At 38.6% G+C, this 27,621-nt stretch overlaps 1 protein-coding gene across 5 annotated transcripts in view; it reads right to left on the bottom strand.

Moving 5' to 3' along the window:
- LOC141755036 (myocyte-specific enhancer factor 2D homolog) overlaps positions 1-22,205 on the bottom strand; it is a 33,633-nt gene extending 11,428 nt beyond the window's left edge. For 3 of the 5 annotated variants that reach the window (XM_074614589.1, XM_074614591.1, XM_074614592.1), the window contains exons 1-8: positions 21,994-22,205; positions 10,592-10,994; positions 7,870-8,073; positions 7,113-7,250; positions 5,457-5,673; positions 4,017-4,073; positions 3,192-3,373; positions 1,155-1,184 (exon numbers count right to left, since the gene is read on the bottom strand). In XM_074614589.1, the coding sequence (XP_074470690.1) occupies positions 1,155-1,184; positions 3,192-3,373; positions 4,017-4,073; positions 5,457-5,673; positions 7,113-7,250; positions 7,870-8,073; positions 10,592-10,645 (882 nt within the window). In that variant the 5' untranslated portion in view covers positions 10,646-10,994; positions 21,994-22,205. The remainder of the gene's footprint in view (positions 1-1,154; positions 1,185-3,191; positions 3,374-4,016; positions 4,074-5,456; positions 5,674-7,112; positions 7,251-7,869; positions 8,074-10,591; positions 10,995-21,993) is intronic. The other 2 variants (XM_074614590.1, XM_074614593.1) reach the window with 1 other exon arrangement.
- Between the last annotated feature and the right edge of the window lie 5,416 nt (positions 22,206-27,621).

The raw sequence follows: 27,621 nt of genomic DNA, 5'->3' as shown, positions 1-27,621 counted from the left end.
TGATGAAAATGAATCACTATCCTGTGGAAAATGAGATTCTTGCCTGTCAACTTTGAGTGGAATTGTAAAAGGGGGGCGACTGACAATCAGCACCAGAAAGCAGCAGCCATCATCCCTCTCTCTGAGTAAATTCAGCTTAAATTAAAATATGGTTTTCTAGGATAACAAGCTTTCTCAATCAGTAAATTGTAGCCTGCCTACTGTACTTTTTAAAAATGATTTTATCTGGAGTATATAATATTGTAGGGCAAGTGTGATCTGTAGGGGTGCATTTTCATTATGGATTAATTGGCCCATATTAGCAATTAATTGATGAAGAAAATAGTGAAAAATTCAGGTTCTAATTTCCCAGAAGCTAAGGTGACATATTTAAATGGCTTGCTTTATCCAACCAACAGTCGAAAACCAAAAAATATATTTAGTTTATTCTGATATATGACAGAGATAAGCATCAAATCCTCACATTTGACAGGCTGAAATCAGAAAATATTCAGCATTTTTGCATGAAAATTAGTGAAACTACTGAAGGGGACCTAATTGCTTATTTTCAGGTTCATACTTGTATTTGGGGTTTCTACTAGAAGATGTTTACATACTTTAATGTTAAAAAAAATGCTGCAAAAACCTCTTTTCACCCTCTGCCTGAAACGCTCTGTTTGAGCTCCTGCAAGATGCAGATTAGGAGATGCACAATCCTGAAGTATCAATGCCTTTAATGTAATGCCAGATTTTGAACATCTCTACTTGACAATTTTGATGGAAGGTGAAAATGAGTGTCAGTGATTGTGGAACATGCTCCTGATGTTCAAGTGAAGAGACACCCATGCTTTAGGTGGTATCATATGATGATGTAAATGGGCCCGGTTCAAAACTGACGGGATCACTTAAAGACAGTTCTGCTAAAGCACTGATAACCGTGGAGGTCTGTTTTTCTGGATTATCACTGCGAAGATCATGATCCTAACAACACAACCATGAGCCCTGAATCACATGCAGTCAGGTGGGAACCACAAGCTGAATACCACCTCAAGAAATGTCAGTGGAGCAAGACCAAAACAATGAGTATCTGTCGTACAGTATTGTAACCATGCTAATAACGTGTTGACTGTCGATAGCCATCGACTCATGCGAGTGACTGACGTGGGGAAAATCACCTCGTTTACCAATTCCAGCTCATCCTCTGTCTGCAAAGGGTGGTAAGTAACAGATTATATTAGTAACTAAAAATCAATAAGGATAAATAAATAAAAAATACATAAATAAAACTACTTACTGTAGTTTTGCAGACTACTTTTAAGTTACCTATGAAATAAATCAATGTATGCTAATTGTTACAGTAAATGTGTGGGACCTGAAAGGTCCATTTGTCATCAGTTCTGCAGCTTTTGGTCAAAAAACAAGATCTTCTTCGACACTTTTCTACAAGGTCGAGAATAAATAATCAATCTCAACGTTTGAGCCAACATGAACAAGTCCTTAAACCTGCAATAACTGTTTTTTTGGGGGCTCTCAATACTAACATCTTTTCACTTTATAAAATTGATATGGTGAACGTGTTAGCAAACCGATGCCTAATCATACAGCTAGAAGACACGGAGCAACTGTCACTGGTCACTTGACGATTGTCAATATTCCCTTCTCATGGGTCCCGTTTCATATAAAAGAAGTTATGTGATCCATTGTGAATATAGAAATATTGCAGGTTTGAAGTTCGCGGAAAAATGGAAATTTGTAGTGGGCAAACTGCTTAGAGGATTGTGTGGTATAATCAAAAGCTCCATAACAGCTACTAAATGGACCACGCTTGTTATAGCTTGTTAAAGGGATAGTTTGGGTGTTTTGAAGTGGGGTTTTATGTACTTGTATTACCTACAGTAGATGTCGGCATGCCCCCAGTTTGGAGAAGCAGACAGGAGTTACCGCAAGGAACCAAAGCAATGTACTGCTGTGGACGGGGCCGGCAGCAAAACGTATTTTAGCCACCTAAAAAACATCAATATCAGTTTAAGTGTACGCTATATTTAGAATATTTTTACTGGTACACGGTCTATGTTTCCAACACGGGGAACTGAAGCCGTTATCTACGCTCTTGCCAAAGCCACCAGACTCCATTGAAAAAAACTGTAATTTTACTTGGCAGAACACGGGAGTTGCTGGTCTACCATTGCCTCAATCGGTTAGTGTTATTGTGTGACTTTGGTTAGTTCGGATTCACCAAAGTCACAATAACTCAAACAAACTAACCGGTCGAGGCAGCGGTAGACCAGCCACTTCCATGTTCTGCGAGGTAAAATTACAGGTTTTTTTCAATGGAGTCTGGTGGCTTTGGCGAGAGCATAGATGGATACCAACGGCTTTAGTTCCCCGTCACAAAGGGCTATCTTACGGCAAGGTAAATTGTCGAAAATACTCTAAATATAGCATACACTTAAACTGATATTGATTTGTTTAGGTGAGCCTTTCTTTTAGGTGGCTGAAATACATTTTGCTGCCGGCTGTCTACTGTCCACAGCAGTACATTGCTTTGGTCCTATGCAAAAACACCTGTCTGTTTCTCCAAGCTGGGCGCGAGCCGACCGTCATCTACTGTAGGTTATACACCGACTATGGATAAGTACATCATACAACCCCACTTTAAAACACTCAAACTATCACTTTAATGTGGGTGCATGTTTAGTTAAGGTTATGAGAAATCTCATCTGTATGTCAGTGGGAGTTGGCTGATTCATCCGAAACTTTGCTGACTTTGCCAGAGTAAATAATGAGATGTTGAACGTAGAGTGGAGAGCACAAATTAATGCTCTCGGGTCTTTACTAAATACACAAAAATGATGGCAAACAGCCTCTAACAGACTGTTTATCTTCTATATAAACAATACAAATTGTTTAATATAATATACATTTCAATTCCCAATGTTTTTGTATATTTTTTTTCATTCATTGGCCGGTGAAGGCATGCTTTTTCTGAGATAAAATGAAAATCATTTCTATCCCCTCATGGGACTCAACAAATCTTCTGGGTATCAGGTGTCTTGGTTTTCTCGTTGTTTGTAAGATCCTTACTTTTTAATCATCCAAGTGACTAAGCGTGTTAACAAAAAGGTATAAAGTGGCACTTTTTCATTGTATAAGGTTCAAAATGTTAACTAGAAAGGACCCAGGCAGCACAAGTTCGGCTTGGTTAAGCTCACCATCTGCATGAGGCTCTTTCCACCCTGTGAGGTGATGACTCGGAGGTCTGGCTTGCGGCTGGTGACCATCTGGGGGCTGGGAGGTGGGGGTGGAGATTTGGCCGGAACTACTTTCCCCAGACTGTTGCCGTTGGAAACGGTGAGGAGGCCTGGGGAGGCCCTGGCACTGTTGTATCCATTAGCTGCGGGGAGAAAAGGTGCGAATGGACAGAAATCAATAGGAAAATCAAACAGGTGAATGCAGTCAGCGGGGTGCGGAAACTGTGTGCACTCAAAGTTGTGTTGAAATAATCCTCCACAGCTTTCTTTTTATTCTATTCTGAGACGCGCTAATTTACAGATGACAACATCGACAGAATAAAGCTGGTTGTAAAAGCAAACGTCACCTCATCAGGAGTAAATATAAGCTAATAACAACAACTAAAAAGATGATTTCAAAATCTTTTTGTGTTGGTGATTATTGGACATGATGTCAAGACAAATTTATTCCTTCTACTAAAATCTTACAATAGTAAATATGATTTGGGAGCCAAAAGACTTAATAAATGGACCATAACGTGCCATAATGTTAAAAAGTGAGCTGCTGGGAATCCCATGCATGCCTGTTGATGTTACTGGTGGCATCCCCTGATCTCTCCACGGCACAATGACAGATGGTGCAGAGGAGGAGAGGAGAGGAGGAACCTTGGAAAGGATTTGGGATAAATACTCTAATACAGACCAGATACCAGAGGAATTCTTAGCGATAAAAAATAAGCAAATAACATAATAATAAACAATAAACCAAACTCAGGATCGGAACAAATATAGTAGCAGAGTACTCACGGACTGGACTTGGGCATCCTCCATTTGAATTATTCAGCTCGCCTCCAAGAAGAGCACCTATTGAAAAAGGATGAAAAGGATGACAATTAAGAACCAAAACAACACTAGAGGCTTTCACATTGTCTGAAATATAGTAGTTTACTGTACACACTTCTGTTATTTCTGATAAGGTCTGAAAAATAAGGAAGCAACAACGTATTGGAACTTGTACCGGCATACAACCTGCTGCAGCTCTGAAAAGACTAATATACAATATAATCAAAAACGTCTGTTTCCGAGGTCAGCAATGAACTTTCAATCTCAACAAATTCTAAATATTTTACTACAAATTGTTAACGGAAATCCATTGCAATGTGTATATGTGTGTACATTTTACATTTATACACTGGAGAAAATGCCAAAGCCACATACAGTACACACCAATATACACTTAATCATTTTAACTACTATATTTTTTTTATCCTATCCTATATATTTATTTTTTCTTATTTTCTAATTACAATCATTATTATTTATAGCCTTTTTTTTTTTTTTTTTTAACAACAGATTACTACTAGACTAGAGTATGCCAGAAAAAGAACCACACTTTGTCACTTCATGGGTTTTGTGCAGATCGGATAGCTACCGGATCTCAAAAAAAGCTAAAGTGTAAATGCATCCAGAAGCATTAAAGACGTAAAGACGATAAAACATTAGTCGCGCTCAAAGTTCATAAATGTGATTCATTCATGCGTTTGTGTTAGGTCATGAATAGTTGTTAGCTAATTCTGATAAACTGTTATTGTTGTAACTAAACTGCTTAAGTGCATAAGATATTATTCCTCTAATAGCTTCATATGCATTACCACCGCCTTCTGGACTGGTGGCGTGCCGACCCTGGTGTGAATGTAGCCAGGATAAGATGAGATTGCAATCAGATTTCTGATCTGGCTAAGGGAGACGCATGCATGTGAATAAGTGTAAATTAAAATGTCTTAAATCTCATCTGGATTTTATCCAGATACGATGCACTTGACATGACAAGTGTAAAAGTAATAGATAATGAGAAGCCAAACTTTCTGACTCCAGTTCTTCAATGTTTAATATGAGGCTGATACAGCTATGAGCTAATAATTTAAAGGTTATACAAAAGTTCCCAGTTGGAGGAGTGCAGCAAATGTCACACACTGCAGATTAGTCCAGGGCCGAGGAACTAATCAGCTCTTTACATATAATGATGCTACATGCAATATCCACTGCAAGTCTATGAAAGAATCACAACTGATAACAACATACACTACATAAAATGACCACATTAGAAGTATTCCGTATTTTTCTCTTGTTGGAAATATCTCTTTCCAAAAGTAAGAGGCTGCTCGACGGTTTACAGTCTGTTTCTGCTGGTATTCATTAAGTGACGACTGACGTCTTGCCACACTAGGCAGAGTATCACTCGCTCACCTGCACTGGCTGGTCGCTGTGGCAACCCAGGAGACACCGTATTTCTCTGAAGAGCCGGTTGCTGTGGCGACAGGAGGTGGGTATCCGTGAGCGATGATGATGTTACATAGGAGGTAGTTACCAGTGCGTTGCCAGGGTTAGTGAACTGCAGTGTGCTTTGATTGGACGCTTGGACTGTGACAGGCATGGAGAACGTCTGGGTCGGAGCGGTCGACTGCTGCAAAGTGGGAAGAGAGAATTTCAGTTTTAGTCTTCGTCGTACGACAACTGCTAACCGCTCCATCTCCGCTTTTCAGCCAGCATATTTGCACACATGTGAGTGTCTTTGGTAAGCTAAAATGGTTGTCAAAAGCTAATATCATTCAAAACGATGTATCCGTTGGGCTCTAATTGCAGGTTAGCCACACAAATTTCAAAATGTATTTTACTGTTCTAGCTCAGCAAAATGTACAGTTAAGCCTAGAGGTGTTTGATCACCACATCCCTTTAGATTTGAAAGATTACTTTCTTTACATCCACAGAGCTTTTAGAAAGGTGCTGAATAAAAAGTATGGATTTTCCTAAAAAAAAGATTGATTGTGAATTGATAATTTAAAAAAATGTTGACGTATCCAAAATGATTGCTTTGTTTATCTCTGTGGAAGATATCTGATGTTTGGTTCCCACTTCTAACGAGGCGTGTGAGCCAATAATATAACGACGTTGGTATCACGTGATGTCTCTGTGTCGTCGGGGATAAAGTTGCCAGCAACTGATAAATGGCTGAGTTTGACGGTAAGCGCCCGGCTTCACTCCGGTACCCATTGTGCTCGGCGATAAAGGAGGCTGCCTCTGCCACACTGACACTGGTGTCTCCATCAGACTGCAGAATATGAGAATATTTACCGTGACAACTGACGTCAGCACATAATTTAGCTGTCTTAGCTTAATCGACCAAACCACGATAACATAAAATTACAATTTGGCATATTTAAACAAAACCAACAACAACTTCCAACAGCCATAATCCTTACAACCTTAACGGATGTGTTGTCACTGGTTAGATTGTCAAAAGGAGAAAAATAACAGCTTCAATCCCTGAGGAGCTACGATAGCATCTTAATGGCGGTTGCGTCCAGTTACCAAACGTTATAGTTTCCTCAAACAATGTAGAATGAAAATGTGCATCAGAGGTGATTTAGAAGAGGGTGGTCGACAGAAATATACGTGAAATATAGGTTGATTTTGACTGAACCAGAGTTGGTGATTGTTGGAAAGACTAACCAAGATGGTTTTGGTGAGTTTTATTTTGTTTCTGTCGAGTTTGAATGGGGAGCGCACTGCACACACACCAAACATAGGCCGAAAGCTACATGTTGCGAAATGACTTCATTACTCTACCAAGAAAGATTCATCACTTGACATGAAAGCCAAAACAAAACGTTCTGTTCATATATCTGTTATCTCCTATGATGATCAAAAGTGTCTATTCTTCTGCAAAAAGACCCAGTGAAAAATAGTGTGAAACAACCAGTTAGAGGAACTTCACCCCAGTAGCTGTTTCCTGTCGGCACTCAAGCCAAACACAAAATAATAACAGACAAATGTTTGACCAACAAGTCTACAGTCAAGAGAGAAGCAGAACAAACAGTAATTACGATATACTAGAAGACTTACTCCGTAGCGTTTGAAGAGAACATCCAGGTCCTCTGTGGTCTTACGGTACTTGTCATCATTTAGGGGACTTTGGTCGATGGAGTCTTCACCGTCCGGCTCTGGACTGTCACAGCCGTTGAAGCCTTTCTTTCTCAAAGTCTATGAAAGTTAAAAAGAAAGCGAGAGCAGTGTAAAAGTCAGTCACTTTAGTTGCTTGAAACCAGGGATGTCCCTATTGAGTTTTCTTTTAGTCCCCAAACCCCGATCTGGTATCTCCAATACCAAGTCCGATCTGATACTCATATTTATCTAGATGTTGATTAAAGATATATCCGTCACATCACCACACCACCTGAGGGATGAACCGAAACTCAGCTAAATGGTGACTACTTATGTGTCTCTTGATCCTGGTGTTTTTAGTGAAACACCTGATTCAATCACTTGTACAAATGGTGGTCACAATTTTACCAGATTACATGGAAAACACCTGTATATGTGATGAAGCTCATGATGCCTCTAGTGTCACTAAGTTTGTGTGGAGTTTTATAAATCAGTTAATAAGTTCCCAGATATTCTCTGGCTTCCACTTTTAAGAGGAAGCTGTTAACGTCCATAAATACTAACTGGCTTCTTATCTCTGTTTTACGGTAAGTCTCCCTGTAATAATACATGTTTCATCACAGGAAAACATTTCTTTAGATGACCTAAAACTCAATGGTAACTGTCAATCTTAGCTAACTCACTTGTAACACAAACTCTGCTGATGTGATGGATTTACCTCAATAATGTCTGCATTGGTCCGGCTCTCGTGAGGCTCGTTGTACTCTGTGTATTTGAGCAAGACCTTGTCCATGTCAGTGCTGGCATACTGGAACAGCTTGTTGGCGTGGTTGAAGATGATCAGAGCGATCTCGCAGTCACACAATACACTCAGCTCGTAGGCTTTCTTCATCAAGCCAAACTTTCGCTTTGTGAATGTCACCTGAGAGAAAACGGCAGAGGAAGTTTGGGAGGGTGAAACAGGGCAGAGGGTGAGGAAAAAACAAAAAAGGTATGCGAGTACACACCCTTTATTAAAAACTCGCTGAAGGTCTGAAATACTTTTCCTCCATTTTCCAGTCTCTCTTTCTCAGGGTTAACACTCTGCTATTGAGATAAATATTAATATTATTTTTAGATCTTCTGTGATAAACACACAAAGAGGTCTAGACTTGCAAATCAAAATGAAATTCACAGTTCAGGAGAAGAAGCTGACGATGTGTGAACTTTCAGGTGTCTAGTAATGAAGAAAATATATGCAGTCACATTACTGGCAGACACATCAGGGAACACATCCAACAGATCGTGGAGACAGTTTTCAGCATCAATAATGAAGCATCCTTGTTTTTGTGGACCTTTTATGACTCATAACTACTAGCGCAACCATGAAATAATAGTGTCAGGCATTGGCCTTCAAGCAATAACTGGTCTCTGTTTTTTTTAAATCATACTCCAACAATAGGTTTCGTTATTAGTACAACCAGTTATATACATTTGTTGATATGATTTTTAGCCCTGATTCTCTGATGTTGCGCTGAACAACTTAAAATAAAAAGAAGTGGACTAATGTAGTTTAATTTTTTTAAATGACAAGGAATGTGATTGAGTTAACGCTGTTTCTGCCATCACCATTAGATGATGTGGTCCATATAGAAACCTATCGTACATACAGTACACGCTTTGGTCGTGAGATGAATGGAAATAGATTTATTTTCGGTGCCACAGTAGAAGTCAAATTCACAGAGGACGTGGTGACCAACTCTTGGTTTCCAATTAACCAATTGGTCAATGGTGAGGTGGGCAGTTACAACCTGAATTCAAATGGAATTAAATGTTTAATTCTTGGTCTAACACAGATTAACATATTTTATATCAACAAATTTGTCAAAACGTTGTGTTGTTTTGAGTAATTTAACCATGTTTCAGTGACACTATCAACTAATATATTCTGCATACAAATTCCTCTAATGTCTTATGTCGCAACAGTTTAACTGATGATTCAAAGTGAAACATGTTCAGTATTAACTGTATAAATGGTTTCCAGAATCCATCTGCAGAGTTTAAGATCAGAGCAACCGGGAAAAAAAACCCCTAAAAATACCAAATTAACATTCTTATACGACTACTCATCCGACATAACTGAGAAAACAAGAAAGACGTTGGTCAGGGAAGAAACGATGGGCCACTGAAGAACAACATCAATATGACATTTTACAAACCCGAGCTGCATGGCAGAGAGGCCAAAAGGCACTCATGGAAAAGACATGACAGTGTGGATATTGAAAAAAAAAAAACAGGCAAAATATTCTGTGGTGTGATGAAACCCTAATTTAACTTTTCAGCAGTGAGACAAAGCACTTTGTTTGGCAGAACCCAAATTTATCTCATCACTCATCCAACACCGTCCCTACTGTGAAGTGGGGTGGCAGCCTCATGCAGTGAAGACTTGTGAGGAGAAAGGAAACAACAAATGGAGCTGAAAAAAGGCAAATTGCTGCTGCTGCTATCGAGTATTTGAGACCTTTCACTGCAGCAAATATGTATATTTGAATTGGACAATGACACGACAAGCATAAAACCAAATAAAAAATAGAGCAGCTTCATAAATGAGATAAATCTGTGAATCACTTCCAGACAGCTGAGTTCCTCCAAAATATAAAATCTGCCTGGCACCTCGGACTGGCAGTGAAAGATAACAAAAACCTCAGTAAATATAAATATCAGTAAACTGAACACATTATTCCTGAATTTAATATGTTGACGCTCAGCCTCTTTTAGCCTCGGAGCTTTTTCATGAACATGGAAACCATATTTTTCAAATATATTTGAATGACAACGGCTTAAATTTATTTTTATTCATCGCATTAATTAAAGTATAAAATACATTTTTATACTGTACTCCTTGGAGAATACTACATTTTAGTTTTAGAAAGAAAATGTCTTGATAAAATGTAATGTACAACAGCAGTATTGATTTTTTAAAATTAATATATAAATATATAAGTCTCTAAGACAACTTAACTGATCACTCAATTTCTAAATCAAGAGTCCCGTAACACAATACTCTGATTCAATCAATATAATTAAGTTTGGCCGTATTAAGAACATATGAACTGATATTTTACAAAACAAAAACGTAAAAGGGATTATTGGTGCATCTAAACAGAATAACTAACATTTTAAAATCATAAAATAAAGAATAAATATACAGGATTATAATTCTGATCAGTCATTAATACAAACTTGTGGTACTGTAAAGTTTTCTATACTACAGACATATTTTAACAGGTACCAAAAAAGTATGTAGGTTCAAAGTCCTAAATGTCCTGTACAAATGTATTAACTTTATTCGGAATAATCGTCATAATAATAAATTATCAAAACACATATTGGTTGCAGCCCTCACCCATAAAAATGAGCCACAGAAAAGAGAAACAGATGAAAACTAAGTTAAGACTCACCTGCTTGTTCCTTTCATCGGTGATCCGCTGGATCTGAATCTTTTTCCTACCCATGATGCTTTGCAGTTGTGGAGACAAATGTCGTAGTCAGTCAAGTGGAGAAGCGCCTCTCAGAGGGTGCGAGAGGAAGTGCAGCCTACTACCTCTTACTTCAGCCCAAAAGCACTCAGACACAGTCATGCATCCGAGGGCACACGCACACACACATTTCTCTGCCCAGGTGTGGTGAGGCAACGCTGTCGACCCCTTTTGCTGGCGGGCGGCGAGAGCGCGTAGAGTGGGTGCTGCAGAGATGTGTGACGTTTTACAGCGTGGAGGTCCTCAGTTCATTGTTTGTTCAACGGGGACAAAAGTGACAAACTTCCCCTGCAGCTGCTGTGGTGAAGAGGACGTCGCTCCTCTCCTGCAGGAGACAGAGAGACAGAAAGGTCACTCAAATATCACACAAACGTCAAAACAAGACGTGTGAGGAAATTAAATCGATGTCTGTTGATTCATGAATCGATAAATCATCATATTCTTGTCATGTGAGAAATAAAAGGACAAAAGTAATTCATCTAAATTGACTTGAAAACAACAGAGACAACAATGCTGTCTGATTATGACAGCAGGGGGTCACAGACACACACTAAGGTATCTATCCAAACAACACTGTGTACCAGAATCACAGCTGAAATGCACTGGCATAATGATTTGGTTAATTCCAACCGAAGGCACTTAATTAAATACATTTTTGATTTGATGTCATGCTTTGAGACGTTCTCTTTCAGCCTTCATAGTGAAAAGTCAGGAGAAGTTAGCGCTGTATCTCGCTCAAATACACTTCAGCAGGTAAAGCTGCAGAAGATATTTTTGTTAATCATATGGATCTACAACATTACAATCAAATCAGGTTTAGAGCTGCAACGATTAATTGATTAGTTGTCAACTATTAAAGCTGAAGTAAGCGGGATTGGAGCAAATATGATTAAAAAAAGTTATTTTTATAAAATGGTCGTTATATCGTGACAGTAGTACATGAAACAGGTAACCTGAAAAAAATCATGTGCCTTGGTGTCCTCCAGTGCTCCTAACGGCATCTACAAGATTTCACAGACCGGAGGAAAACAACCAATCAGAGCTGATCTGAGGTCCCCTGTCCAACTGCCGTCTATGAGAGCCGGCTGTCAATCACTCGCGAACTCCGACCAAACGGTCAAACTAGGCAGCGCTGATCAAATATGAATTAATATTATGTTACTGTAATGCCTATTTCTCGCTTCAAATGTTTTCAGAATCATCTTGTAGTGCACGGTTCAGCTGTAAAATGAGAACGTTTGTGACGTCGCTGCGTGAAATCTGGTGAAGGAATGCCAAGTTCCGGTCACATGACCAGAGCACAGCCAATTGGAACGCTCTCTCAATGAAATGACCTGTGATTGGTCAAAGTCTCCCGTCACGGGCTAGAGTATTTAAAGCCTGAAGACAGAGCCATGAGGAGGTGCAGAAGTCTAGTTTTCTCTCAAAACACTTGAATTATAATATACTGAAAGGTTATTATGGAATTTTTGCCCAATGATGGCAAAAATATACTGCCTACTGCCACTTTAAATTAATCCCCAACTGTTTTGATAATCGATTAATCGGCCTCCTATAAATAAGCTTAAAAATCAGTAACAGCTTCTTAAAGGTGACTTTTTTTGCTTCTCTCTCGCTGTGTCCAAATAATCCCTACATACTACCAAAGTGAAAAAGTTACGCACTATGTATGGTCCTATAAATTTCCAACAATATAGATTATAGTTATGTGACACTGTACTGGTCAGTGGCGGTGGAGCAGATGATGATTTATACATACTACAGCCACAAAAGCCATTTGAAGACATCACTTTAGGGAAATTCATGATAAAGGTTTGTCATAGTATTTTTTTAAACATGTTACAGGGTAAAGGATCAGGCTAATTGATTGAGAAGGTTAATAGATTATTAAATTTTAAAACTTGAGAGTCATCAGAACGTACAAGCAAAAGGTCAGCATGTTTTTCCACTCGCATGATGCTTCAGCCCCTTTAGGGCCACTCAGCGTCAACACTTAAACAATCAATGCCATTTTTCTTTCAAGGAAAATCAGAGTAGCTCTACATGAAAAGGGACGTCAGTGAACAGGACTCAGTATGGATGGGCCATTAGTGTTTTAGATCATATTTACACACAAGAAAATTTTCAGAAGCGATCTAAGAAGTGTCAGTCCATAAGTTGTATGGCATCAGAGGAGGCATACTGATGACTATAAGGGCTTCACATATCTTTGTGTGCAGGCTGAATCACTGTTTGGTACTCTTTATATTGGCAATACTTTGAAATCCTCCTCGACATGAAGGTCTGAGAGTTATGAATAAGAAATGAAAACAATGAACAAATGATGAATAAGAAAGCCTTGAGAGCCTCTGCATGAGTTACAGATAGATTTGAAACTGGTCAGTCTCTTGGTTGTGTTACTACACACGACCTGAGCTGTTGGAGTCAAATGATTAATTGATACCAAAGTGATATTCCTGCATGTTTTACTGCAGGTATAACAAGCTTTATGCCAAGATTCAGATGGAGTTTTTAATGGTGGCAAGGATAAATATTTAAATTGATATACTACAGCAGTAACAACAGTTTCTCTTTGCTCAGTCGTGTGTGTCAACGTGACATCATTATACATTGCCGACGCATTTGATTGTATCTAGAATTACAAATTAGTCACTTAATCTTCATAATAAATGCTAATTAACTAACAGTAATATATACAGCTGCACATATCCTTCCTTTAAATACATCTACAACTGTGATTTAAGTTCACAGTAGCGCTGCACAGTTAATAATATAATTCTAGCTTCGACAGTTAATTAAACTTGGTCAGTTGTGATGCTGATGCTTTGCATTAAGGGTGCCCTGGTACGTTAAATCAAGCGCTCCCTGGAGCTGAAAGGAATGGTCGATTAATCAGCAATTAATTAGTCAATCGACAGAAAATTAATTGGCAGCTATTTTGTTAATTGATTTTTAATTTCAGTCATTTTTCAAAGCAGAAATGTCAAACATGACCAGCTTCTCAAATATGGGGATTTCCTGCTATTCTGATTTGGGGATACCACCTTGGGCTCTGGGACACAATAATGAGCATTATTCACTTTTTTTTTGACATGTTATTGACAAAACGATTAAATGAGAATATCACTGTCAGATTAATTGATGATGAAACTAACAGTTAGTTGCAGCCCTATGTACGTGTGAACAATCTTCACCAACGCTTGCTTCCACTATGATTTTGATGGTAACTCCATTTTTTTATGTAGGGATAATTTTATTTGACTTCATGCTTGACATTATTGATTTGTTTTTTGTATGTGTGTGAATAATATCCATAATCAAAGGAGAAATATGAACTGGTTTGATGGGTAAACCACACCTCTGGAGGTGAAAATGAGACGGTGACTGCAAATGAATCCCAAAGCTACATTTTGCACTGCTGCAGAGAAAACTGGAAACAAACAAGACTTTTACATTTTCTAAATACATTAGCATCCCTAAAACCCCTTCTCATTCCTACACATAGGATCATCCCTGTGGCAGTCGTGTTACGTTTTCCCTCTAGTCTTGACCCTCCATGTCCGTGCTCTCCTGTGGGATTGCTGTTAGGCCAGACGGAAAAATTTAAAACGCCAGTGGAGTGCACATGGGGCCTCCACAGACCACATTTCAACACTTCAGAGTGCCCAGCTTGAGAATTAATCAGATGTTGTAATAAAAGCCAGCATATTAGATTCAACTCTAAAAATCTCAGTGTCATTTATCAGTGCCATGTATTACGTCAACAGCTGCACATGAAACTTTAGCCCTCTGTATCAACCATATTTATTTTCACTTTTCTTGCTTGATTCAATACACCGGATCGGTATCAGCACAAATACTGACCTTATTAAGTGGATCAGGTGTCGGCAATAAATACAGTTTATTTGTCTGTCATTATAAAAAAATCTATGTTTTCACTTTCACTATTAATTCAGTCACCACAGCACTCCCTGGCCTCATGCTCATGTTACCCTACATACAAATGATTCCAGTGAATTCAATTTAGTGAGGTGTGCAGATTTTAACTTTGAGAAAAAGAGCACTGATATCAGATAGTTACTCGGTATCAGAGTTGAGGAATCAGAAACAGCATCGGGAGAGAAAAAGTTTTACTTTAGTATTTGGTGTTAAGTTGTTACAACTGACTCAGGTTGGTTGAAAACTGAGGAAAGTCAGCCTATCGCAGCTGGTGTGTTACTGGTTCTTGTGACAATTTAGTTGGACAATTTGTGGTTATCGTGGCTTCAATTTTTGAAGAAAAAAAGAGTGAAAAGATGCAAACACATTTTCAGTTTCCAGCTTCTCAAATGGCAGGATTTGCTTGCCTCTCTTTGTCATATACATTACTAAATTTAATAACTTTGGGTTTTGGACTTTTAGTCAGACTAAACAAAACATCTGAAAACGTCACTCTGGGCTAGGAAAAGACATTGTAATGTTTTTCATTATAATTTTTTTTTTGACATTTCATGGATCAAATAATACATTTTAGTCCATGCATTGTTACAAAAAAGTGAAAAATGTCCATCATGCCCCAGAACCCAATGTGAAGTCTTCAAAAGTCTTGTTTTGTCTGACTTATAGGGGTGTAAATCACATGTTTCATCACAATACAATATTGTACTGATACCGATTTTTATTCGATTAAATTCAGGGGTCTACGATCAATGTGAGGCAATATCATATGCCCATTTAACACAATCCATTACATTTATATAAATGCACAAAAAGCAACTGAAATATGACAATTTTACTACTGGGCTTCTTTACTGGGTTCTGTAGGAAGGAGGTCTGCTTGGACAGAAATCGTGACACACATGTACCATGGGAATTTCAAAATAAAGGTGTATCTTAAAGATGATGTTATGTATCGATTGTTTTCACTTTGCGTTGATGATATTGAATCAATATATAGATCCAGATCGATGCATCCTTACACCCCTACTGACAATTTACAGTGAGAAAAGCTGCAAATCCTCACATTTGAGAAAGGGAATCTTTGGCATGTTTGCATGATAAATTAAATGACTTAAACAATTATAAAATGTTCCTACGATTGACTAATTGTTTCAGCAGCAGTATATCATAGCTTCTTTTAGCTCATTAGCTACTCCACAATTTTCCCAGGTACTTCCCTAGTAACTGTGCAGGTACCCTCTAAATGTAAGCATGTTCAGTTGGGAATCACGGCTGTAGACGGACCTACTCGGCCAATTTATTGGATTAATAATCATGTCAAAAAAAGTACATTTATAGTCAACACAACTAATGCTATAAGATGTTTAAACAACAAATCTTTCAATGATAAGAGACCTTAAAGTGTTTATATCCCTCTAATGATGCCCATTAGCAGACAACATTATATACAGACTAGCAATTCATTTGGACAGCCTGCAAAACTAACACAGCACACCAAAGACATAATCATGTATGATTTGGTTTGCGCTGCACTTTTCATACATTATATATCTGTATTCACAGCAGTGCTGGACATCATCATAGATCATTCATTAGCTGCAACTGTAATGCACCAACTCTAAACAATTACCGCAACATGTAGACATATCCCACTGCGAGAGGGAAAAATGATTAAAAACAGCTCTTCCCTACTGACTACTGACTTCGCCAATGTCAAGCGACAATCTTTGATTAGCCGTGAATTGACCAGAATGGGGCAACACTGCAAGGCTTCGGTCTAACCTCTTCCTCTCCCTGACTGCCCTCTGCATGGCTGCCCCCTCATTACTGTAATTGACACGTTCATCCCTCCTATTCCCCCTTAAGGCGCTGATGGCTCAATTAGGAGCTGGCCGGAGGACTGATTGGATGCCAAGATAATGAGGTCGCCGCTTGGCTAAAACTGAGCCCTGCATCGAGCTGAAACCAAGCTTGCTCTGTGACATACGGGAAGCCAAAGAAGCAGAAAAGACTGTTAACAAGTAAAGACACTAGATAGAAGTGTATAATAGTGGAAAATGAATGACTTTTGGCTCCACCAGGTTTGCCTCATTATCTTATAGAGGGCGTGCATTTGGTCACCCTGGTAGTAAAAAAAAAAAAAAAAAAAAAAAACGAGACACGCACATGTTATTCAGATTGTCCAAGTGATGGTTATGCAACCGTTGAATATTCTTCTGATGAAGGAGAGCGCAATCAAGCTCAGGGTAGGCATCTGTCTGTTTTGGAGGAGTGTAATTAGTGGCTGTGACCTTTAGCGGATTATGCACTAGCCAATGAAATGTGCCAAAGCCCTGAGATAAATGGTCGGAGCCTCAAACGTGACTTGCAGTGGGGTTTGCCCATCCACAGCTCTCAGACAGCGGTTTAGGACGGCCTTTATTGCTCAATCTCCACTTCCGATAGATGGACAGCGTTGACTTGCTCTTACGTAGTCTTGTGACTTTGCATCAACCTTTCACCTGACAATAAAAAGGAACATGTAGTGATGGAAGATTAATATAGTCATGTCGCCTACAAGCGCCTACATTAGAGAGCTGTAACAAGCTATCGTTTTCATTATCGATTAACAGCTGATCATTTTATCCACTGTTTTGTCTGAAAGTGTCAGAAAATAGTGAAAATGTCCATTAAAATTTCCATTTACAAATTCTTTTTTTTTCTTCACCCGACCATCAGTTCAAAACCCAAATGTAAGTTTACTTCCCTAAACGTCTTAAATCATCAGTTGGTTAGTTTGTATGTGCTATTTTCCTTTGGATCCGACCTAACGTGGCATCCACACAGCAGTACATTGCTTAGCTTCCCTGCCGGTACTCCTTTTTGCTTCTCCAAACTGGGAGCGTGCCGACCGTCATCCAAGTTACTGTATGTAACGTTAATACACTGACTATAAGGATGTATATATACTGTATATGTAGCAGCGTCATCATGCAGAAAAAGATTTTAGAAGGGCTTGGGAAAATAGCATTTTGACATGCAAACAAACATACTTTGACCAAAATTTTAATGATCAGATTTGAATACATAAGGAACACCACAGGGAAGCTACAAAATGATATAAAAAAATGGTGGGTCGCCCTTTAAAAATGACTTAATTATCAAAAATAATTTGACTACATTTGTGTAAACCAACTAATTGATCAACCACTTGTTTATTTCAGCTCTACGCGTCATCTACTTTGACTAAATCTGCCACTTTTCAGATTATCACACCGACTGATCATTCCTTGAACCATTACCTGACCTGACAAGAATTTTAGAAAACATACAGTGTTTTCAGTTCTGTATAAATGTCATGTTCTATGTTATTGTGTAATATGTCTCTACTTGACAATAAGCTGCTGTGACCACCAAAGAATAAAGACAATATATGAGACAAATTACAAGTTGACTGCTATCAAAAATCATTAACTCAAAGCATAATACCTATCCAATTAAACAATTTTAATAACATATTTTAAATGTCTCATTAAAGTGTTTTGAATTTGGATTATTTTCCCCTCATGTCTTGCTATAAAATTACCATTAACAGACAAATCAATGGAAGCCTCTGAGGTCTTACTGTACCTCTTCCACTTGACTGAATCAAAAGGAGATACAAGGAATGTAAATCTTATCATCCTGGTATATCTTTGAGAAGTTGAGAAAATAAATCACAACTTTCTAGACACGGCTGAAGTATTTCAACCAACATAGAGGACTGAAACTTGGAATGAAAGATGTTGCCACTGCATTTACTGTATACTGTAACATGCGTTTCCTTTCCGTTTATACTTATATGTTTAGGTCAGGGGTCTGCAACCTGCGGCTACGGAGCCACATGCGGCTCTTTAGCCCCTCTCCAGTGGCTCCCTGCAGACTTTTAAAAGGGGAAATGAATAACTGTTTTTTTTTTTACATTTTCATTTTTATTTATCATTGTTGTAGGTCTATGGTACGACTTTATTCTCATAATATTACGACTTTTTTCTCGTAATGTTACGACTTTTTTCTCGTAATGTTACGACTTTTTTTCTCGTAAAGTTATGACTTTATTCTCGTAATATTACGCCTTTTTTCTTGTAAAGTTATGACTTTATTCTCGTAATATTATGCCTTTTTTCTTGTAAAGTTACGACTTTATTCTCGTAATATAACGCCTTTTTTCTGGTAAAGTTATGACTTTATTATCGTAATATTACGGCATTTTTTTCTCGTAAAGTTATGACTTTATTCTGGAAATCTCAGATTTTTTTCACTCAATGTGACCCTAATACTCCGTAGTACATTTGCACTTGGGCCCTCACTGCATTAGACTTAAATACTATATACTTAGACAATAAACTGTGTTACCTTCATCACAATGCTCAAATGTTTTGCGGCTCCTGACAGATTCTTTTTTTTTTTTTGTTGCCTAAAATGGCTCTTTTGATAGTAGAGGTCGCTGACCCCTGGTCTAGGTCAATCATTTTAAAAATCATCTATTTTGATCCCTTCTCTCTTTACATTACTTGCAAAATGCAAAGAAAATACAGTTTGTTTTAAATAAAGTGTGTATTGCTATAATATACATCTGTTGCCTATCTTGTTGTTAAGATTTTTTTGAGACGAGAGACAAAAGTTCAAATTCCCATATACCCCCAAATGATGCTAACAATTCAAGATCTGAATTCAATCTTAAGGAATTGCTGCTGTGGACTTTGAGAAACCCCTTGGATGATTTAATTCTGTTCATCTTGGCAACCACTCCCAGCTTTGTCAGCTCAAAGTCTTACCCATAGGAACTGCAAGTTTCAACAACACTGTTATTTCAAGCGTTTTATAATAGAAAAATACTTCTGCTGATGATACTATAGCAAGGTTTTTTTGGGAAGCCAAGTTGTTGATCCTGCTGTGAGGCAAGTAGAGAAATGGGAATATTTGACTTCTAGAAATAAGGAATCAGCAGTAAATCCAAAACCACATATTACACATCACAATAAACAGGCTGCTGGCAGAGAACTGATTGGTTGAAATGTGTCATCTATGCTCTCAATCTGTGGGACTGTGTGTACTACCTTACGATGTTGATAGGAAACCCATCTGCAGGGATGGCACACAGTGGTGTGTGTCACTCTGTCAAACTGGCCTACTTCTTGCCCAACAGCTTTAGTATCTAACACTGGGATGGCACAGAAAAAAATCATGGCTGCTGATTTCCAGTGCACTGAATGCATACATACAACCCCATAAATCGGTGCCCTAATTTGACTGGGATGCTCTAATAGTATATGTTAAAGGGGACATATCATGCTCATTTTCAGGTTCCTGCTTGTATTTTGGGTTTCTACTAGAACATGTTTACATGCTTTAATGTTCAAAAAACACATTATTTTTCTCATACTGTCTGTCTGAATATACCTGTATTCATGCTCTGTCTGAAACACTCCGTTTTAGCGCATTTCAACGGAATGGCAACGAAATTGCGTTGCTAGGAAACAGCTTGGGTCCATATTTACACCCTGTCAGCTGATGTCATTTACATACACTGCAACAGGAAATAAATTGGGACACATTTAGTATATTTACGTTTAAAACTGTGAAATGGTCTAAATATTATATATTTGTGACATCGCAACGGTTAGTTTCAAACGCACAATTTCTGAATACGGGCTTTGTGCATTTCTCCATGGATTGCGTGTTTTGATACTTTCACAGTATTTATATATCACTTAAACCTGCTTTATAATATAAAATACATAAAAATCTCACATTTACAATATGATACCTTTAAAGAATACAGTATATAAAGCCATGCAAATGCCCTTTTGCACTGTCCACCTGGCACTGTTAATATAGTGAGTCTTTTGTACTACAATCTCATCAAGTCACTAACAGGCACACAAACTTGAACCAGAATATCATTTTTCTGGAGGCTGGAAAAATGCAGCTGGATGAGCAGCTTTTGAACAATAGCTCTCTTTTATATGTCTCCTTAATGTCATTAAACTACTGAGCATGTTAGCTCTGGTATGAGGAGTCCTGCACGCGGTTAAAATGATATTTACCAAAGTAGGGACAAAACATTATGACAGTTGGAGTCTGGAGACTGAGGAGTAGGCCCACAGACAGCAGACAGGTACCCTTACAGGGTCTAATTTGACAGGTTGGAAGCTAATACCACTATGAAATCATCCTGTTTTTTATTTAACCATATACCCTTATTTAAGACAACACAACCGAGTATATATATATATATATATATATATATATATATATATATATATATATATATATATATATATATATATATATGGATACAGTATCTGTGTGTATATATTTGACCATGAATATTTCAAACGAAACATTGGAAGGACCCCTGATTTATCTTTGTGTTCAACTCTTCGGCTTAACTCCTGTGCTTATTTTATGCAGGTCGGTGCCCTAGATGATAGGGTGTACTGTCCTAGACTTCTAACAATTTATCATTATTTATTTAATTATCTATTTATTTATATTTATTTTTGTACACCTGTTGTTTTTTTTGAGTGCCCTCTGGGTATTGTCATGGGTGGGATATCTATCAGTCCAAACATGTTTATGCAATGGATTGTCAGAGTTGTATTAACAAAATTCAGAAATAAACTCTGTTTAAAAAAAATTAATAAAATGATATTTACCAAAGTAGTAAATTATGTTTATTTGTATTTTTATTTTATTTAATTATCTATATTATTTTTGCACACTTGAGTGCCCTTTTTGAGTGTCCTCTGTGATTGTCATGGGTGGGATATCTATCAGTTCAAACATGTTTGTGCAATGGATTGTCAGAGTTGTATTAACAAAATTCAGAAATAAACTCGGTTTAAAAAAAAAAAAAAAAAGACATTTAGCAAAGTAGTAAATATCATGTCTGTATACCTACAACACATTATGACAGATGGAGTCTGGAGACTGAGGAGTAGGCCCACTGAAGGCAGACAGGTACCCTTACAGGGTCTAATTTGACAGGTTGGAAGCTAATATATATAAATCAAGTGTGTCCTGTTGTTCTTTAACCATATATACCTTTATTTAAGACAACACAACCAGGGTTGCAAAGGACGAGCTCCTCTAAACACTAAACAGGCCATTTCACAATGTTCAAGTTAGGAGTCGACAAACCGACAGCCATTACCTTCCTGACACACTGCGAGCTCTAACACGCACTACTTTAAATCACAATTACGGACATTTTGTATTCAAATTAAACCCTATTCTTCTACAGATATAAATCACAACAGTTATGCTTATTTACTTTATCTATATTTATAATAATAACGCTAACGTCTGTGTCTGTTTGAGGAGAAAAAAGACGCAGGAAGGAAATGTATCACTCCACTTACCCTGAAATATCGCTGATAAAAAGCCGAAAATAGACCCCTTCAAACGACCTCCACACGTATTAATGTGTTAATTAAGAAGCGTTAATTAATCACGCTGAAATTGACGTGTTTATTTACTTAAAATCCACCGCATTTAGTCCCATTTTAATGTTGGAAGTAACTATACAGTCCACCCAGCCGTTACCAGCGTACACCAGTGTACCACCGACGTCATTGAAGTTAGCCCGTGATTGACCCGTGGGAGAGCCAATGAGAAGCCAAGGTGCGTGACTCTCCTCCAATCAGAGCGCGGTGTCGCAAAAAGTGGGCGGGTGTTTCTGCGAGAAGGACATGACGGAGGTGACGGCCATGTTCTTGCACACAGAGTGTCTGTATGTATCCCTCCGCTGCTTCAGTATTTACCTTTTGCATGATTTTGCATGTGGGGAAAATGTCACTGTGCCTCTGCCTGCTTTCCATAAGACACAACCCGCTACTAGGCCGTTGGTTTTGCACGCCTGAAACCACCACAGCCTTGATGAGACCAGCTGGGGTTGTTAAAGAGAGAAATGTTGAGTGTTATGAGGTGTTAATGGTCTAGATTTGTCTGCCAGACCTTCTTTTTAGCATGCATTTAGACATTATGGCATCATGACACACAACAGCATGCTTTTTTTTTTTTCCAACTAGTCACCTTGTGGAAATCTGCATATGAGTATATATGGGGACACATGGACTATTAAATCAGATATGAGGTATAAATACTGTATGTTCAAGTTTATTTGTCATATGCATTTAAAAGTACAGTGTACAGTGAAATGCAATGAAATGCATTTTACCCTGGCTCTCTCAGCCCTTAAAATAGATATAAATATATATATATATATATACTGTATGTGAAAATTGCAATGCAATCATATACTGCACACATTGTACATTATATCCTTTTGACATTATGCAAGTGTACTCTGTATACACAGTAGGCATACTGTACATATAATCACATAAAACCACCTCTGCATGCAGACTAATTTATAACCATATATATGACCAGCTGGGGTTGTTAAAGAGAGAAATGTTGAGTGTTGTGAGGCGTTAATCGTCTAAATTTGTTCTCCCAGACCTTCTTTTTATCATGCATTTAGACATTATGGCATCATGACACACAATAGCATGCTTTTTCCCCCCAACTAGTCACCTTATGAAAATCTGCATGAGTAAATACACACAGATATGAGAGGTATAAATATGTGAAATTGCAATACAATCATACACCATATTATAGTATAGACTAGTGCAACTAACATTGTACACAATATCCTTTTGACATATGCAAGTGTACTCTGTATACAGTACACAGTATATGTACATATAATCACAGAAAACCACTTCTGCATGCAGACTAATTTATAATCTTTTACAGGGCCGGATTAACCCACTAGAGGGCCCGGGGTGCAAAATGACCTATAGGTGTCTCCCTATTCCAACCCACCCACCTTTATCAAATCCTCTTCCCAATTTAGTTTTCTATATTTTTGATCACACAGAAATTTATTTGCAATATGCACCATGTACCAAGTATAATATCAACTGATATAATAAAAGTAAATTTTGACACAGGGTCTCTCAACAAGACAGGCCGTCAAGGTCAAGCACAACAGCAGCATCTACCTTATAGGGACATTTCTATTTCCCAAACTAAATTTCAATTAAAGCTGAAGTAGGCTAGATTGGAGCAAATATGATTTAAAAAAGTTATTTTTATAAAACACAATATCGCTATATCCTGACAGTAGTACATGAAACAGGTAACCTGAAAAAAATCATGTGCCTCTGTGTCCTCCGGTGTTCCTAACGGCATCTGCAAGATTTCAAAAACCGGAGGAAAACAACCAGTAAGAGCTGATCTGAGGTCTGCTGTCCAGCTGCCGTCTACGAGAGCCGGCTGTCAATCACCCGCGAACTCCGACTAAACGGTCAAACTAGGCAGCGCTGATCAAATATGAATCAATATTATGTTACGTTAATGCCTATTTCTCGCCTCAAATGTTTTCAGAATCATCCTGTAGTGCACGGTTTAGCTGTAAAATGAGAAAGTTTGTTACGCCGCCACTATTGTGAAATCTGGTGAAGGAACGGCAAGTTCTGGTCACATGACCGGAGCACAGCCAATAGGAACGTCTCACACTAAAATAACCTGTGATTGGTCAAAGTCTCCCACCACAGGCTAGATTTTCTAAAGCCTGAAAACAAAGCCATGAGGAGGTGCATAAGTCTAGTTATCTCTCAGAACACTTGAATTATGCTGAAAGGTTATTGCCACTTTAATCAAATTATCACAAAGTAGTGATGGCAAGATGAAGCTTCATGAAGCACTGAAGCTCTCCAGCAAATTGGTTTGCGAAAGGGTTCATTTCACGAGGCTTCATCTGGGCTTCTTGTGCACACTAAACCACCTATCGGTCAAATAGTGTTAAACAGGCAGATATATTCCAGATATGTGGCAGTGGTTTAACCGGGCAGAGGACAGTGAATGTGCTTGTGTAACTAAAGGAAAATGATAGATGGGAGACATTTTTCATTTTTATTCAGGAATAATAATTTCTCAACTTTATTTCGGCCTCAGGCTTATTCAATGACGTCATTCGTCTAAAACGATACAAGCTTCGATACGCACTTCCTGGATTACTCAACAAACGCTCCGAAGCCTCGGCACAGCACGTAACATCACTACCACAAAGTAATTGCCAAACCGTGACCTTCAGGAGCCCCGGGACAACTGCACTCTCTGTAACACAACTCTATATACAGTAGCCTATACAGCGGGCCTATTCAATCGGCGTAACGAAGGCCACATCCGTCCCAGAAGCAACCTCCAAGTGCCCCAGCATACATAAATCTGATATGACTAAATATGTAAACTACATGTCTAAAAGTAACTAGCGAGTGAGTCATCTCGCTTCTTTCTCATCTCTGGGGAGTGTCACATGCACAGCACCGATCGGGCAGGATGTACGGATCGGGTAGCGACATCGCCAAACACTATGCACTCTGCACTATGTGTAAGTATAGAACAGGAGCCAACACACTGACGCATTTCCATGTATTTCCTCAGAAACGTTCTAATTTAACAGAAATGTAAGTGCCACAACAGGGGTAGCCTACCGGTTGGTTTCTGGGTCTCTGGGTGCGTGATGAAGCTGCCGCGGTCCGTTTCTGCTACCTGCACTGTACTTAAGGGAACAGTTCAACATTTGGGGAAAATAATAGTTAGATGAGAAGATTGATACCACTGTCACGTTTGTATGCTAAACATAAAGCTAAAGCCAGCAGGTGATTATCTTAGCTGAGCATAAAGACTGAAAACAAGGGGGGAAAGCTTTCCTGACTCAGTGCAAAGGTAATAAAGAAAATCTGTCTACCACCACCTCTAAAGCTCAATAATGTTTAGTAAATTTCTACAAAAACGGAAGTCTAAAATTTACAATTTGTGTTTTTACAGGGCGTTATGTGCTGAAACTATTTCTTGTCACGGGCAGTGACTCTTCTATGTTAAACTATTTCCTCAATTAGGGATTCAGAGGCGGCAAGGTACATAAACAATGTGCGGGTAAGGTAGGTATGTTCAGTGAGGTCATTCAGGGGCCCATTTGCAAATTTGAAAAACATGTTAACGCTGTCTTGACAGTTGGCTCTCATATAGGCTACCAGTAGGAAACAAGTGGGCACATTTCATCCAGTAACTGAGATCACAGTGATGTGCACTGACTCTCCAGGGAGTTTAAAAAACTGCTTTTAGAAAACGTTGCATTTCTAGTAACATGCTGGTCGCATTATTCTTCTTTCCTCTGGGTTTCTAGGCAGACGCTTGTCCTAGTTTAAAAACAAAAGCTGTATCAGGCCCAGTGCTGCGGACCACTGGGAATAGAGCAGCTGACAGAAATAAAACACATGACATTTTGGAAAAATGCCTCATAAGGGACATCTTGGATTAGAAACACAGTATCAAAGGCTGGCTTGATTTCTTGGATTCAAACTCACAAGCAACAAATGGGCATAAAGATGAGTCATGGACACCGAGCTCAGGCATGGACATCACTATGGACCAGGAGAACAGTGAAGTAGAATAGAGGATAAGACGAACCAGGAGAAGAAACTATGTTAAAAGGGACCTACATGTCCCCAAGAAACGCATCTAAGGATTGCAAGAATCTTGTGATGACCTGGACGTTTGAAAAGTTCAGAAGAAGTCCTTGGAATAAAGTCCAGCGGTGAGTAAAAACTCAAAGTCTGCAGCATCATAGTGTCCAGAGGCAGACATAAGAAATGAAATGCAGGGTAGAGAGGGCAGAGAGATCAGGCAGCAAAGGAAGGAAAAGTTCAGCTGAAGAAAGAATTGGCCTCCGGCTCCTCAAAAGAACAGAGTGGGCGTCTGTTAAATGTTGAACACCAGCTGAGGAAAGGTTTACAGTTAAAAAGCTTGAACTATTTAGCACGCTGGCTGTAGATCTGTAGAGCAGGTTAATTGTAAGGTTGGCGTTTTCCTCGAAGGAAACCTGCTGTTGAAGTGTCCTCGAGCTAAACATCGGACGCCAAATTGCAGAAACTGTGAGCGGTAAAACTGTACACAGAGGAGGCAGCTCAATTGTTAAACGTTAAAATGATCATGTTTTCTGTAGTGTACAATCCCCTGATAATAAGAATCGTTGTGTTTTCGTTACCTTAGAATGAGCCGTTTATATCTACATAGGGAGCGACCCTCTCCACGAAGTACGCCATGTTGCACCGCCATGTTTCAACAGTAGCCCAGAACGGACGAACCAGACTCTGTTAACTTTTCCCGCTTGGGCCGGAGTCGATAACGTTACTCGCTCCCGTCACCGCCGCTCTCTCTCTCTCTTGCTTCACCACTCACTTCCCATATACACACACACACACTCTCCGCTCCACTCCGCTCCAGATGATCTACGCTATTCTTACAATAACTGGCTCTAGAGAGGGCCAGTCGTGTTTTTCGTGTCGGCCACCGTAGCTCTTCAACACGCATGGCACATTGGAGTCTTCAGTTGGTTGCAATCTTCTCACCTCACTTCTAGATACCATATCCTACACACTGGACCTCTAATTGAATAAGGATGTGAAAAAGCAGAGAATCTATATCAATACAGGATATGAATTAGTCATTATAGTTTTGTTCTTTCTTTATTATAGAAAAAAGGAGACAGCTGAATCACACACAACTACAAAATGTCAAGGACGACTCAGTAGAGTCCAATTTCCATCTCTTCACAAGAGAGTAAACTGTAATAGAAGCTTATCTGAAAAGAGATTTTGCTGAGAGATGTGCTACCTGGGTGTAAAGCGTATTTGATAATACTATTCAGACTTTTTAAAAACCATAATAGTATTCTTCATAGGGGTGTAAGAAAGTATCGATGCACTTCAGTATCGCGACATTATGTTTGTGATACTGTATTGATACTCAAAAACGGCGCTGATTTTTAATTAATAGGTTACATGCAAATATTTGTGGCAGACAGTGGCTCAGATTGCACAAAGAGGTAGCGTCAGGATGTTGGCTGTTACAGGGACTGTGATAAATGTAAATACAGATTTCACTGTTCTGATCGCATAAAAAAGTAAACTTTT

Source organism: Sebastes fasciatus, chromosome 17 (assembly GCF_043250625.1).
Source record: "Sebastes fasciatus isolate fSebFas1 chromosome 17, fSebFas1.pri, whole genome shotgun sequence".
In the NCBI taxonomy this organism is placed as follows: Eukaryota; Metazoa; Chordata; class Actinopteri; order Perciformes; family Sebastidae; genus Sebastes; species Sebastes fasciatus.
This window is presented reverse-complemented; position numbering and strand designations above follow the sequence as displayed.